The sequence below is a fragment of the Phoxinus phoxinus genome, assembly GCF_949152265.1.
Source record: "Phoxinus phoxinus genome assembly, chromosome: 6".
NCBI lineage: Eukaryota > Metazoa > Chordata > Actinopteri > Cypriniformes > Leuciscidae > Phoxinus > Phoxinus phoxinus.
Window position 1 is genome coordinate 14,593,722 of NC_136881.1, and position 16,512 is coordinate 14,610,233.

The following is a 16,512-nucleotide window of genomic DNA, read 5'->3' on the forward strand; positions in this document are numbered from 1 at the left end:
GTTAGCAATTGTGTCAACGTGAAACGTGACAACATACCTTATCACTTAGCTGTTGTGCATGTCCTTTGTAGTAAAGCCTTGATAAGAAATACTAGTTGTACACTTTTAAAAAATATACTGAAATAATCCCAGACCATACGGCACAAGAGGCCTTGTCTGCAGTTGGTACAGTGCAACATTTAAGAATTACTTTATAATGAACCATTTTAATAGCAGATTTGAGAACAACTAGACAGTTCTAGAGTGAGAGACTGAGAAACTCCGTCTAAAAGATGAATTGTCCAGTTTAACATAGAAGGAAGTCCAGACAAATTAATGTAGCCTATCTGAACGTTTTAAAATTGCATTTGGAAAGTGCAAGACTTGAATGTCCTTCCACTAGTTACAGCTCCTACATAAATAATGAGACTACCCAGGGTCCCTTTTCACTGAGCTCAGACATTAAGTGGAAAAAGTAGATTATTTGAAGAGTATCAGATATAGGCCAATGTATACAGCGTTCGGTTGATAATTATAATACAAGCATAAATCTGAGTCTTGTTTAGTTGGTTGCTAATGCTATACAAATACTGTCATCCGGAGGTAAATTTGCACTGCACTGTACCGTCCATGACAAACCAGCAGAGGGAGACATATCCATGAAGATTACTAAGCCGTTTTTTTTTTCAAGCTAAATACACCCCATTTCATTGTTGGACCTAATGTTTTAGTTAATATTTTCAGCAGCCATTACTCTAGACTTCAGTTATGCTGCTTAATATTTTAGTGGAAACCATAATTTCTTTTCTATAAGGATTCTTTCATAGAAAGTTCAAATTAACATGATTTATTTGGAATATCTTTTGTAACATTATATAGCCTATTTATTTGCTGTCACTTTTGATAAATTGAACGTGTTCTTGCTTAATAATAGTATTAATTTCTTCTTTTTTAAAACTGACTTTGAATGGTATAGGCTATGAATTTTACAACAATTACAAATTAAGCTTGATCTCAAATTAGTAAGCACATAGGCTACAGAGTAGGCTACTTAAAACAAAATTTGCAATCCTGTTACTTTAACACATTTCAGCTACATTTCACAAACCTAACATCATAAGAAACAGCCAAAAGTATATCATGTCTGTCTTTCAGCACGGACGGACCATAATCACTTTTGCGTGAGAACAACCGCTCACAAACACACACACTCTCCCACTCACACTCACACACTTAGAGAACAATGAGTGTTGATAATAACTTGTTAACTAAAGCGCAGAGTTGCTAAAAGATTATTTTTTTCCTTTCATGTTGTTCACATAATGACGACAGGCACGGACGTCCTGAGATTTCACTCTCTTTAATCTGAACTCTCACCTTCCTGCTTCCGTGTACGTACGTATTTTTTTTAGATTGTTTCTAATGGAACCATTTTCACTATTTGTGCATCAACAACACACACACACACACACACACACACACACACACGCACGCACGCGCACACCGTTACACTTCACCTAATACTCAGTCGTGCCTAAGGCACAACATGTCCACTGAAAACTCGATTTAATTAAAGATTTATTCATTTACTTTCTCTTCCTCTCAGAAGGCAGGTGCACAAGGACAAACTTGTCATGCGTAAAAAGCCCTCTGCGTTAAGATAACCCATCATGCATTTCTCTTCAGGCTCTTAATCTCTCTGTTGAGCCTGGTGGCTATAAACTTGCTCTCCGTTTTCCCTGTCTTTCTCATTCTGTCTGTGTGTCTTTTGTTCTGTTTAGCCTCTGTATCCCCTTGTCTTTTTCTTTCTTTACAATTTTAATGTTGAGCCATAAATGATTCTGCCATTATTTACCCACATTTGTTCATTTAGTAGACTACACAGTCTTTTATGTTAAATAACATTTTTGACTTGAATAAAACCAGTTTATTTAGATGTTAATTTCTCATTTAGATTTGTAGAATGAATTTTATGCAATTAAATGTAATACTGTTGATACAAATATAGATATTAGTGTCCCTGCTGTCCCAGTTTCACAAGGTGTGTCCTAGTGCCCTGTCAATGCACTAAAAATGTTAATATGTCCCAGTTCCAGCTGTTGGCTTAAATCCTCAAAGCCCTTCTAACTATCATCTAATGACATTTGTGGTTTTCAATAGGATGATAATGAGAAGGAAGCAGTTTGCCATCACTGATAATTACTGGATTTTTCCTTCGTCCACAGAGGTAAATCCGCCATTACATCACATTCAGATTCAGGTAATATTTGAAGAAGAAGAAAATGACTCGCTCCATTTTTTTATTATTATTATTTTTTAAGAGCTATAATGTCATCTGTTCAATGCATTTTACAGTTCTTTGATGAAATATACCTGCAAGTTTACATTCCAAAGTCAAAATATGGTCACTTTAATAACAAAACATTGTACAAATTGCAAACCACTGCAAATACTACAAAGAGAAGTTTTGTGGGCCTGTTGTTTTTTGTAGGCTTCCTCTTTTGATTCGTCTGCTGAGCCATCTGTTCACGCTATCACATCCCTTTTAATGGAAATATGTAAGGAAGGGATACATTTACACATATTTTAGAAAATAAAAAGGCAAATGAAAGATGTCAAATTTTGCAAAAATTAGATACGAAATGAGTCACTTCCTCTAAAAACTCCCCTTAAAAACAACAACAGAAAATGTACCTTCCTTTTCCCACCTGCCCAAATACACATCGTAAAGGTGGTGAGAGAGAGAGAGAGAGAGAGAGAGAGAGAGAGAGAGAGAGAGAGAGAAGCAGAGGTGTTTGTTGTGTGCGGCCAGAAGGAAATTACTCTTTGCTACATCTCGAGCTCAGTACTGCATTTTTAATCATGCTTTAAATAATACAGAACACGCCATGACCAGAACACTTGTCTTTTGTCTAAAGTGTGTGTGTAAAACAGCAATACACTTTAATGTAATTGTTTTTATCCAGTATTTCATTGCTTTATGTTTTTGTGTATGTTGGCACACAAAGGGTATACAAGTCACTTTTGTCACATTTTATCTCTATTAGTCAAAAAAAAGATGTCATTATCTTGAGGTTTTGACTTCTCCCTGAAACAGCAGAGGGCGCAAAACCTGGCCGTTGTTTTTTTTCCTTCTCTAAGAAAAATAGTTCTGTCACACATTAAAAGCTTGTTCCATGTTACTTTCCCTCATGGATTCAGGTGACCTACTAGCTCTTAAACCATTTTTTTCCTGCTTTAAATATTTCATTAATATTATGTGCCCCCCTACTCCTTAATTTCTTACCTGCTGCAGTTCTTTACCATTTAATGGTTCTTTACCATCAAATCCTGACAACAGAGTCTAAGAAAATATGCTCACTTGTTTTCTTCTGTGGAACAAAGAAGAAGACATTTTGAGAAATGCCTCAATGTTTTGTTTTGTTTTGCATACAATGGAAGTCAATGGTCACCAAAACTGGTTACCAAAATTCTTCAAAATCTTCTTTTGAGTTCCTCAGAAAAAAGCAAGTCAGATTTGAAATGACAAGAAGATGAGTATCTAATGGCAGAATTTACATTTTTGATTTGCTTTTAAGGCCTGTTTAATAATGTACGCCCAAACTGTGTGAATGCAAAGTGGCAGTGTAACTGCAACAGCAGCCAAAACAATGATGTTTTTGTGCTCTTGAAGGGCACTTGGGGAAGGGAACGACATTTGTAGGGCCATTCCAAGTAAAAGTGAACATCTGAATCCCTTTATGAAGGGCATTTCCACAAGCCCATTAGCGAAGGGTACAAGTGATGGTCAAGGAAGTAATTTAAGTGATTATGGTCATATGGTCAGGGTGACAAGTCCTCACAACTCATTTTAAAGCTAGATGGCTGGAGATTTTTTGTTATAAACAGGATAATTTAAGTTGTTTTTCTTTGATATATTACACACATATTTAGTCAACTATTTCATATGAAGTTTAAATCAGTTTCATAGTAGATGCATTAAATGTGACTACCTGCGGTGTCCAAGGAAGAGACAGCAAGTTTTATAAAATTGAGAGCAGAGAGGAAACACACACACACACACATATATAAAGCATATTTTTAAAAACTTATGTGGTTTCATAAACTGTTTAAATCTGGATTCAGTCATCCTTTTTCATACAGTGGGTGTAAGTAGTTTGCGCCATTTTGTTTCTTCGAAAGCCTATATTGTGTTAAGGATAGTTCACACAAAAATTTAAATTCAGTCAACATTTACTCACCCTAAGTTGTTCCAAACCTGTATGAATTTCTTTCTTCTGCTGAACACAAAAGAAGATATTTTGAAGAATGCCGGTAACCAAACAGACAGTGCAAATATATCATGGAAGTCAATGGGGCCCATCAACTGTTTGGTTACCTACATTCTTCAAAATATCTTATTTTGTGTTCAGCAGAAGAAAGAAATTCATACTGGTTCAAACAACTTGAGGGTGAGTAAATGATGACTGAATTTTCATTTTTGGGTGAACTATCCCTTTAATAGATTTATAGTGTTTTTTTTCCTGCTGAGTACAGTGTGGCAAACAGCAAAAACAGGCACAGCACGAAAGTTTACTTTTTGTGGCGCGCCAGGGAGGCGCAACGCTGCTCACACGTGCAGTGGGAATGCTGGGTAACCTGTTAATATGGGTGCTGAAACAAATATCCATTGGTCACATGCCACAGACGCTAGGTGTGAAACAGGCCTATAGTGAACCTGAGCAGCGATAGAGAGAAATTGTGTTTGATGCTGTGAAAGTGTATTGTGAATGCATGTTTAGTCAGACTTATGACCCAAGGCTTATTTCAAGGCTAGAACTTTTACAGCTTATGTCTTATGAAAATGTAAGGCTGTATGCGTAGAGATCTGCATCAGTTTCTTAACCATTTTTAGACCGATTTAGGATCCATAAGAAGAACTTCCATGTGATGCCAATCCAGAGTAAATAAATATTTTTTGATAAAAAATAAAATAAAAATTGTATTCTTCCAAAGCAGCTTTACAGAAAATAGAAAAATAAAGAAGAACATAAAGAGGAATTAAAAAATAATGCCTGACAACAACAGTAACAAGGAAATGATACTAAGATACTGTAGGAATAAACCTTAAACCTACAACTAAGCCAAGACTCTCTTTTTTTCTCCATTTAATGAGATTTTAAGAACACTGACAGATGACTCAATATGCCTATTAATTTGCACAATTAACCACAAACAAGTTCTATTAATAGTAAGGACTAATTGCTGTTCCTTCTTTAGAAAAAAAATCCCACAGTAGGGGATGCTAAAAGGAATTAGAGCTGAAGAAACAATGAAGTAAAGCTTTAACATGCTGCCCCAAAAACAGACCTTGAGGGGCATGAGTGAGAATTTGGTTTTAGCAAGTCGAGTGAGACTTTGTGATGGCAGACGTGGCACATGTGTGGGTGAACAATGGCGAGGTGGTTCTGGCCATACCACCTCTGGATGGGCACCCGAGGTATAAGTGGATAAAAAAACAATGGAAAGAGATATTTGTGGCTCTAATTATGTTTAGTGGAAACATTTACATATGCATCTGGCACACACTTTCATCCAAAGTTACTGACATTTAATTCAAGGTCTGAATTTTTTCATCAGCTTGTGTGATCCCTGCTACTGTTTGAGTTTGCGGTGCCAATTTATGTTGCTACTTGGCGTTCCATGCCTAAATCCTCAAGCTTGTTGAATGATTGTTTTGACTTAAAGGGATAGTTCACCCTACAAATGTAAATGAAGTCATAAATGACTCATCCTGGTGTTGTTCTAATGCTGTATGATGTTTTTTCTTTTTGAACCACAAAAGGAGAATTTGAAAAAAACGTCCTGCTCGTACCCGTCCATAATGGCAGTGAATAGTAACAGCATCAAGCTTTTTTTTTAAAAACTCAAAAGTAGAATGACATGCGACAGGTGTAGTATATTCCAAGTGTTCTGGGGGTATACGATACAAAATTTTCTATATTATTTAACGAAAATCATGACCTTGACCTTTGGTCTTCAGTGCATGGCTACGCGGTGTGTTTGTTCGTGTGACTCGAAGCACACAAGTCGTGAGAAATCAAGATTTACAAAAACACGACACGAAATCGACAGCATCCTTTAGTTTGCTGATGATTTCATATAATGGACTCTTATTACAGCTCATCCTCAAAAAAAAAAGAGCACAAAAAAAGCAGAAAAGTGCAGCTCAATTTTTTACCACATATTAATTATTTAAAGCTATACAAAGACATGTGCTATTTAAGCTGAAAATTTTACAATTTAATAATCTGGCTCAATTTCAGTTCAAAAGTAGGAATTTCAGTAGGCCATATATAATGTGCCACTGCTATTATATATCAAAATTCAAGCATAATGTCACACAAAAGATGTAAAAAACAAACTGTATATTTTTGTCCTGGGCAATAGGTGTAAATTGATTACATACTATTTTTGTAGTCTTTCTTATAATTTAAAGACTTTTAAGGTGAGACTTTTTAAGTGAAGTCTTTGTCGTGATGTGCTCTGTGATACCAATCTTTAATTTGAAAGCCACGTTTCTAGCATCTGTAAAACCGGATTTTTTCATCTTAAAAATATATCTAAATTTCGACATACAGTATGTAAGTTCATGTGTTCATGACCACAAGGGTAGATTATTGTAATGCTCTACTGGGTGGTTGACCTGTACACTAAATAAACTCCATCTGGTCCAAAATGCAGCAGTTCTTACTAGAACCAGGAAGTTCTGTCAACACTGCATTGGTTCCCTTTTAAACATCATATACATTTTAAAATCTTGTTGATTACTTACCAAGCACAATTTTTTTTAAACTCAGAACTTAAGTGAGCTCTTGATGCAATTATAATCCTTCACGTCTATTGCAATCTCAAAATTCTGGCCAGTTGATAATACCCATTACAAAATCAACTGCTGGCAGTAGATCCTTTTCCTATTTACAGAGGTGGACAGTAACAAAATACATTTACTTGAGTACTGTACTTATGTACACTTTTTGAATATCAGTACTTTACTTTTACTATTTATTAATACATTTGATTTATAAGATCATTTCATGGCACTCAAGGACACCTTACAAAATCCATAAAAGCAATGACATTAAACAATAAAACCAGTACAGCAACAAACATTAAATCACATAAAAGCCTGCCTAAACAGATACGTTTTAAGACGAGATTTAACCCTTTCATGCATGAATTATGATATCCTCAGTCAGGGTTTTATTCCTATGTGATTTTATTGCTCTTAGGGCATGAAAAATAAGATTTTTATTTTTATTTTTTACACATTTTTCAAAGAGATTTTAAGATGTCCACTTGAGTGGTTTAAATAATAAATGATGTCCACTTGGTTTAAACTGAAGAGATACTGTATTAAACATAATACAGTAATAACACAGCAATATTGTGTGTATTTAACAAACCAATCAATACAATTATATAAAATCATGTGAAAACTATAAAATACAAAAAATATAAATGCAAAATATTGCAAAGGCAATTGAACTTAATACAATTTGAACTTTGTGTATCTTTGATATCAGAACATGAGGACGTGATTCCATCAGAAATTTCTACAGCCTGTCAAGGTACAACTGTGGAAACCACTCAGATGCTCCCTCCAGTGTACCCTTATTAGCTGATAATTCTGATTATGTTCAATATGGACATTTCTAGCATAGCACTCCTCTGAAAAAAAATAGCGATCGGGTGTTTTCAATCTCATCTGAAATGAGCAGTGTTGGGGTAACGCATTAGTAACATGCAGAACGCAATCAGATTACTTTTTTGATGTTACGAGTAAAGTAATGTGTTACAAGTAACGTGCATTAAGAAATCAGATTACTTTTTGATCTAACAAGTAAAGTAATGCATTATGCATTACGTAATCAGATTACTTTTTGATCTAACAAGTGCATTACAAGTAACATGCATTATGTAAAAGTAAAGTAATGCATTTCAAGTAACGTGCACGTAATCAGATTACTTTTTGATCTAACAAGTAAATGCATTACAAGTATTTTCAAAAACAACATTCATAGTATAAGAATGAATTGTAGCTGAAATATAGCCATTGATGCATGAGGTCCACTATATTGTGGACAGATGATTAATCAGAATTTTCTCCCAATCTAAAATCAAAACTTGGAAAATGTAACTGCGATATGAAAAAAAGTTACATTTTAAAATTCACACAGAATTTAAATGGGAGCCAATGCATTTTGTAAAATGGGAGAAATATGTTCAGAAATGGAAGTTTTGATAATGACGCGAGCTGCAACATTTTGTACCAACTCTAATTTATGAAGAGATTTGGAAGGAAGCCCATAAAACAAAGCATTACAATAGTCGATTCGGGCATGCACAAGCGTAGCAGTACTCTTGAGTGAAAGAACATGACACAGGTGATTTATATTCCTAATATAAATATACTTGAGTTTAAATAAAAATACTTGAGTATTATTTTTTCTGGAAACTTTTTACTTTAACTTCACTACATCTGAAAGACAAATATTGTACTTTTTACTCCACTACATTTCTGTCAAAATCCTTGAGTAGAAAGTAGTAACTTCAGTCAGGGGATGATTTTGGTTGCAGGAGTTGCATTTTGGTTGGAAATGAAAGTCGAGTTGACGTCAGAACCCGACTAATGTTGGTCAGTATGTGGGTGCACGTGTCCGAAACCATTGACGTTATTGAGTGCACTTATTCAATCTCACATTCAATCCCACTACTGGAACTAAGTTTTAGAAATAAATTTGATATTGATATGAGGGAAGGCAGGCATAGATTCAGAGGCATAAGGTACTGTAAGTGTTACACAAGAATCCAACAATAATAAAACAATACTTTGACATTTACTTTTTACTTTTGATACTTTTTAAAAAACTAGTACTTCTGTACTTTTACTTAAGTAAAAATCGGTCTTTACAACTTGGTAATATTTGGTAATACTGGTAATGTTTGACCTATATACTTTCACTCAAGTAAGGAAGTTATGTACTTTGTCCACCTCTGCCTAAGCACCTAAACTTTGGAGCACTGTTAGAGAAGTAGACTCTGTCAGTTTAAAACACATCTCTTTAACATGGTATACAACATTATCAATTTCTATTAGTCAAATCAGTTAAATGATTGTTAGTCTGCATAAACTGTAGTCAGCCAGATCCAGATCAGATGGTTGACTTGGGCCTAGACACGACCACAACGCATGATGTAGTCAGCCGGATCCGGGCCGTATCCAGATCAGATAGAGGGCCTGCGACCACAACGCATCCCTGAAGTGTCAGCAGAGATTTAACCCTCCCCTGTGAAGGCCTCATCGACACGACAGCCAGTGGCACTGATCCTCAACAACCTCGTCTCCATACCGGCGTCATGGTGTGATGACTCCAATCTTTAACCAGATGGAACTGGATAAATATTCTGACTGTTCTGATCCAACTTGATTTCTGACCTGTAATGCTGCCTGAATCATAATCATACACTGTTCGTTTATTGGCCAGAGGAGGACTGCCCCCCTTGACTGAGCCTGGTTTCTCCCAAGGTTTTTTCTCCATTCTGTCACCTGATGTAGTTTTTGTTCCTTGCCATTGTCCCCTTTGTCACCTTTGGCTTTTGGCTTGCTAGTTGGGGACACTTATATTCAACAATATTATTGATCTGCCTGCATTGACACCATTATATGAGAACTGAACTGAGCTGGACGATGACATCAGTGTTTTCTCCAGAGCGGCTGTATAGATAAATGAACTAAATTAATAATGTTTTTACAACAGAAATGAACAATCGCTGAATTTACTTAAGTTGGAATATGACAATATTTCCTCTGTTGTACAGCCGAAACAAACTTTGTTGCATTATTTTCCTGTTAGCTATCACTGTAAAGCCGCTTTGAAACAATCTGTATTGTAAAAAGCACTATAAATAATGGTGACTTGACTTATACAGTAGGCAAAAGGAACAAGGGAATTCATTTTCATTCTTTTTTTTCTTTTTTACAAATGATATAATATTTTTAAATTTGCTGCATTTACTTTCGTCCCACAATCAAGTTTGATATTTGGATATATGACTTTAGTCACCTCTGCACTCAGTAAAATATCTCTAAAAAATTAGCTAGCCCCACAAAACAGAGCAATTGTGTAAAAGTTTAATGCTAACTTAATTTGAATATTGATTATTTATTTACGTATTTATTTAATCAATTTAATGTGTAGGCTAATAGTTATAATTCAGATGTAGGTTACGCATAACTATAGAAAAAAATAATAAAAGAATCTATGTTAAATGGGAAGATAGCGCGCGCCCACGTCCGCCTTCACGAGCATACGCTTGAGAGAGAGAGAGAGAGAGAGAGAGAGAGAGAGATTGGTGAAGATCAGTTGAGTCTCGTCACGGAGATCTTCAGTCAATGACAGCGCTCACATTCTCCTCTTGAAGGTGACGCATAAGGGATTATTGCAGCGGTTATTCGGTATTTTTCAGTCGTTGTGTTTATCCGAGTGTAGTGTGTTGATAGCTTTATCTATCTCGATGCAGATGCTTGTGCTGGTCGGTGTGTGCGCGCTGCTGATCGCCGGGGCTTCTGCCCGCAACGACAACGGCAATTTTTTGGACGACAAATGGTTGACCGGGAGATGGGACAAATTCAGAGACGTGAGTGCTGCTCTGCTTCCTAAAATTGGCTCATTTGCTAAGTCTAGTGACCTGCCTACACACATAGACCGCATTTTTGGATCATAAGCGCGTTTGAATCCATGCTGACTAGGTAACGTTAGGCAGCTCACTCGGTTTTGAGACACAGCAAGCTATTTGGGACTGAAGCCTATGTTGAGTGCGTGTGTAATGTATTTTTACTGAACGATGCTAAATGTTTTTGAAGAAGCCGCATGAGATTTCATAATTCGCCTTTCGCAAATCCGTATTTAGTGCTCCGTGTGGTATTAATACTGTATTTTACGGAAGACAGTCACCAATCAATTAGACTCAGTGCGTCACTTCTGCGCCGTTAAGTGGGCTTTGGTACGGCTATTTTAACCATCCACTGGCTAATACACTTAAGATGAGATCTGAACTATATTAACTTCGTGTCTATCAGGCTGAGCACTTGTAATACACAGAGCAAAAATGAAAGTATTTTACAAACAATAACAATTACCCAATAGCGTTCTTTCACCTGCGGATGTAGCGATGCTTGATGCGTGTGCGCGTGCGTGCATGTGCTAGTGTAGTGTTTTTTAACCTGGGTACAAGTACCCCAAGGAGAGCCTAACCTGGTTTCAGTGGGTACTACTACTAGTACGGTACTAGGGAAGATATTGCTTTGTTAAACCTATACAATTATTTCTTATTTAAAATGTTATAAATATTAGGACTGTCAACTCTTTTATTAGCTATTATTAAAACTCAGAACCACCATCATTGTGATTGTGATACTGATTTTATACAACCACTAAAAAACAAGAAGTTGATATTGAGTAACGTTTCAGGCAAATAAATGGTTAGCTTGTATGTATTTTCTCAACAAAAATAGTTCCAAAAGAAGGCAAAAGCATCAAGCTTTTGTAGACTGAAAGTCATATGTGATTTCCTCTCCCCACTCAAAGCTTTCTGTAATCACTTGGCGCCTCTTTTCCTTTTTTTCCCCCTCTCCCTGCACACTTGTTAGAACACACTAGAACAAGAAAAATCGCTCTTTCTTTAAATGTCGCTTGGCTAATTAAATTCAATGACCAGGCCTAACAATTGTGTAAACAACTGAATTATATTCAGTGTAATAGGATGTAGCCTAAGCCTAGGTGGAACTAATTTCTGGTTTAGTGTCGATTAAAACATAAGACAAAACAGACTGGGAAACATTGTGTTAGACCAGAAATTCTCCTCTGACCTTAGGTAGCCATGGCTGTTGTAGAATTCAATAAATAAACAGTTTTTTCTGTTAAAAAGAATCTATCACTAAATCACTGTGATATTTTTAGCACAAAGTCATTAAAACATGGGAAAAAAACCTCAAAAAAAGAGACACAGAAGAATATAAAAATTATATTTTAAACCTGTAGGCTATACAGTTACTGGCAAACCAAAAAAGTGACAGCTCTTGGAAGCCCTTATAGCTTGTTTGAATTCACACATCAACGTCAAAACAACAATCAAGATGTGTCGAGGTAAATAACAAGGTCCTTTATAAACAGGATGTTAATTGACAGACAGTCTACACTCAGTGTAATGATATCATCTGGACCAGAGGACTTCCATTTCCTCCTGGATGTGTGTCTATTTGTGGTAATGATGTTTATGTAAGGGATGTAGTTAAGACAGTCACATGGGTGGCATAGGTCTCCCACACAGGGCATGACAACTTAGAACTGTTTCTCTATTCAATCTCTCTCTCTTACACACACTCTCATTTCAGCCAAATATTTAGATGTGGCTACTAAATGGGAACACCAGTAAAACAAACACTTTTAAACTAGCAGAATCAATAACAACAATGGAATGAAGTGCGCGAGTATCTCAATATCAAGATCATCAAGGCCACAAAGACACACTTTAACAAAACAATCATTAAGAAAAGGAGGAAACATGATGCATTTTAATAACTGAGATTCCCATGATACTACTATCTTTCAAACAATTAAAATCTTATTGTGCAATAAATGCCCCTTGTTTAATTCAGCCAATAAATATAGTTCTTGTTCAACAAATTATAATGAATATTTGTCTCTGAAGAAGACAACCTTTTGCACAGCAAAGATATTACTGTATGTTCAATAGTTTTAGATTGATAACATGGACCTCAGCAATAACAAAAAAAAGCTGGATGACAATCAGCAAACCTCATTAAGAAAAAAGATGAGTTATTGACATCACCACACAGTAAAAAAAAAAAAAACCTAAAGACAAAGAACAACAGCATAAAGTCAGGAATCATTTAAACGATAATCCTATAACAGCAACCACGTAACTAATTCATGCTGCAATGCATGCTGGGCGCTTGCAAACCCTTAACAAATCTGCAGCATTGCTCGATATTAAACTTTTTATTCATGTATTCATGTAAAGTTTACAGGGAATTTTGTGTTATACTGACAAGTCAATTTAATTCACATTTCTTAATCTGCGACAGAAAAAGCCACATATGCTGGATAAAACGTAATTCCCTTTTTTATTTTACAGTCCATGCACAGTTTGCACTCTGTACCCATACTGAAAACTCACTCTCAATCGCCCTCTCTTGCTTCTTTTCTTTCCAGCTTCACAGCTAAAGGCACATCAAAGATTACTTAGACTCTCCATGTGACACTTCAGGCCATCAGTAAAGAGAAAGTGATTTATGCAGATTAGTTGTTCAGCAAACACGGCTTCCACGAGATTTTTTTCCCATAATCAACTGACCCTTACAGCAAAGCAATTACTGAAAGACTCTGAGCCCTAAAATCACAGACCCCCAATCACATTTAAGCTTTGAGACACTGCACATGTACTGGAAGCACAGGCTGTCAAGCTTTTGTTTGGTGAAGTGTGTGTATGTGTGTGGCTTTGCGAGATTGACAGGCTGAAAATGGCCATCAGTGATCCCCCTGCAGTGTCAAACATCTTCTGTCTCTCTCTCGCGCGCATACACACACACACACTCTTGACTTCACTGTCAGCTCTGCTTTAGTGGCATTTTTAACGCTCTATCAACTTCAGGCTAATGCTGCCAGAGGAGGTAAGAAAAGAGTATGGAGAACTTTATGACTTTGTGAGAGGCTTGAATGAGAAACACAGCCAATCTACAATCATGCGTTTGACTTCGGTATAAAGGACAGATCTGGGAACTGCCATAGTGACAGGAAGGACTAGATCTCACAAAAAAGGAAAAGCTGCAGTGTGTAACACTTCAAGATGATATAAAAATGTCATGTTTCATTTGTTTATTGATAATGTCACCAGAGCTACCGCGAGTATAAATGTAATTGTATCTAAAAAATAAAAAAAACGCTGATACTGTACTGTATGTCAGAAGAGCTTTTTTTTTTTTTTTTTTTACAATTTTTAGTAGATATTCAGTTAGTTTTCAACCACTGGCCAGTTTGTAAGTTGTAAAAAAACAACAACATATGCCCATTTGTAAGAGGTGTAGCCTAAAACGTACACATACGGCACTGCGCATGCAAGCTTTTAAAACAAAAAATCAGATAGAGAAAGATTCAGGTGTTTACATGCTTATTTCTATTGATTAGATTATTTCGGGTCTACACCACCCCATCAAGTCTAATTGAAATTTCATTCTGATCGAGCTCAGTCAGACCGATTGAGGCGAGCACTAATGGATTATTTGATTGCATGTTAAAGCTGCATTCCGTAACTTTTTTGGGTAAAAAATTATCCAAAATAAATGTTTGAGCAAGTACATAACCAGCCAGGGTTCAAAACGTAATGTAATAATGTTTTTAATTCCAGTGGTACTGGTGGATTTCCGCGGGAAATTCAAGCATGTCTCTGTGTAATTACGTCACTGTACACATAAAGAAGGTGTCCCGGCTAGTAGGCTATATTGCGTGTGAGGATGTTGGAGGTGGAGATTTATAGCATTTTTCTCACAGCACTTGATATAATTAAACTTATTAATTTGATGGCGGATCCAGAAAGGTGCAAACGACTATAACCAGTGACAACTCGAGATTCACCCGTTGTAAAATGCAAAAGACTTCGGACTGGCTGCAGAAAAAAAAGAGACTGCAACCGGGCCCATGCGAAAACAAGGATAAATATCGGAAGGGCATTAAATGTAGCCTAGTCACGCAATGCTGATGATGTTAACATTAACAATTTGAGAACAAAGTATAATTTCCTCGGTTTGACGTGATATGATAAGATCGTTGTTGAGATCGTTGATAAGAACTGCAATGCTTTTTTTCTCTTAGTTGGTCAGAACAAAAGTGGATACTTGTTCAGATGACATTTTCCGGTGAAAATTCTCATGGTCATACTTCCAAAAAGTATAATCTGTGATTCCGAATGACAGAATCCACACCGGCGCGGTGACTGACAGCTGCACATTCTCCTCAAAACATTGGATTCATCCGCGCTGTGCCGTGCCGAGACACAACCCACGTAAAGTTGATAATTCTGCGAATAACTGCAATTGCAGATTTCGAACAGAGATGGCGACAAAAAAGAAAAACTACGGACTGCAGCTTTAACTTAGCTAGAAATACCTAAATAAAAGCCACAGTTACTGATATACCTCTACTGACAAAGTTTTTCAATAACACTTCCAGTAAACCAAGATTTGAACGTGTGACCTCAAACACAGAAAGGAATAGTTTACTTAAAAACTATATTTTTATACTGTATGTGAAACATAAAAGGAAAATATTTGAAGAATCTTTACACATTTCCGTACAACACTCATAGTGACCGCATCTATCAAGCACTAAAATTTACCTAAAACGTTTTTATGTGCCTTTGGAAAAATATCTTCAAACAAGTTCGTAACAAAATAATGGTGATATGTTACAAATGACTAATATATTTAACTAATCTAATAATAATAATAATAATAATCTCAATCTATTGTTCTTATTGATGTACATACAATTTCTGAAATGAATCCTGGTTAATGGGTGGGGGTGCATTGAGTATTGTAATGTATAGAGAGTCAAAAAGGCTGAGAACCACTGCTTTAAAGTAAGAAATACTCCTATTTATTCATTTGCAGGACTGTTGATCAATTTTGAATGGTGCAATAAAAATGTCCCCCTGGGAAATCACTATTAGATCTTCCCCACAAAGACATTACCAATATTATTGCGAAATGACAATACAATACCACAGAGAATGAAAATGTAATTTACAGATATTACACTAAGGTCAAATGACCGTGTTTGGTTTTTGGACATTTGTGCATTGTTCATCCATGCGGTAGTGCTCCTAACTCTGAATTCCACTATGGTTTCATAAACTCCATTACTAACATATGGAGAGATCGTGCCAAAGAATATAGATTAATTGAAGATAACTAATTCATACTCTGTACTCTGAACTGTATCTCTTTCTTTCTCCCTTTCATCCTTGCAGCTTTGTCTCTGTGCATATCACTCTGTTCTCTCATTCACCCTCTTTTCTTTGTCCTCTTAATGGAATGGAGGTTGGCAGTCTGCTCCAGGCCTTGAGCTAATGGAGAGAGAGAGAGGAGGAATTATGCCATGTTTATGAAAATAGCCCTTAGGACAATCTATGTGGACACACAAACACAGGCAAACTTGTGTCTGAGTGATCTCCCTCAACAAAATATAACACAGCTGATACTAATCATGAAGCTAACTGTTGTGTGGCATGACACAATTACAGCCAGTCAGAAGATATTTGATGTTTAATATAAAGTTATGTAGAGTAATAAGGACATTTTATGGTGGGCGGAGTTATGCAGCCCAACAAAGCAGGACGAAAATATCAGATTTAAAATGTAATGCTGTTCACACTGATTAAATCTCTCTATGACATTGATTTTAGGTATAATAA

The 16,512-nt window shown here is 36.1% G+C and overlaps 1 protein-coding gene across 2 annotated transcripts in view; it reads left to right on the plus strand.

Annotated features, from left to right (window-relative positions):
* Positions 1 to 10,325: 10,325 nt before the first annotated feature.
* The window catches only part of spock3 (SPARC (osteonectin), cwcv and kazal like domains proteoglycan 3), a gene marked incomplete at its 5' end in the record, with an annotated part of 34,695 nt that continues 28,508 nt past the window's right edge, over positions 10,326 to 16,512 (plus strand). Inside the window, 2 exons of one of the 2 annotated variants that reach the window (XM_079617053.1) lie at positions 10,326 to 10,443; positions 10,543 to 10,659. In XM_079617053.1, coding sequence (XP_079473179.1) covers positions 10,543 to 10,659 — 117 coding nt within the window. Of the gene's footprint in view, positions 10,444 to 10,536; positions 10,660 to 16,512 lie in introns of those variants that run through there. The other variant, XM_079617052.1, reaches the window with a different exon arrangement.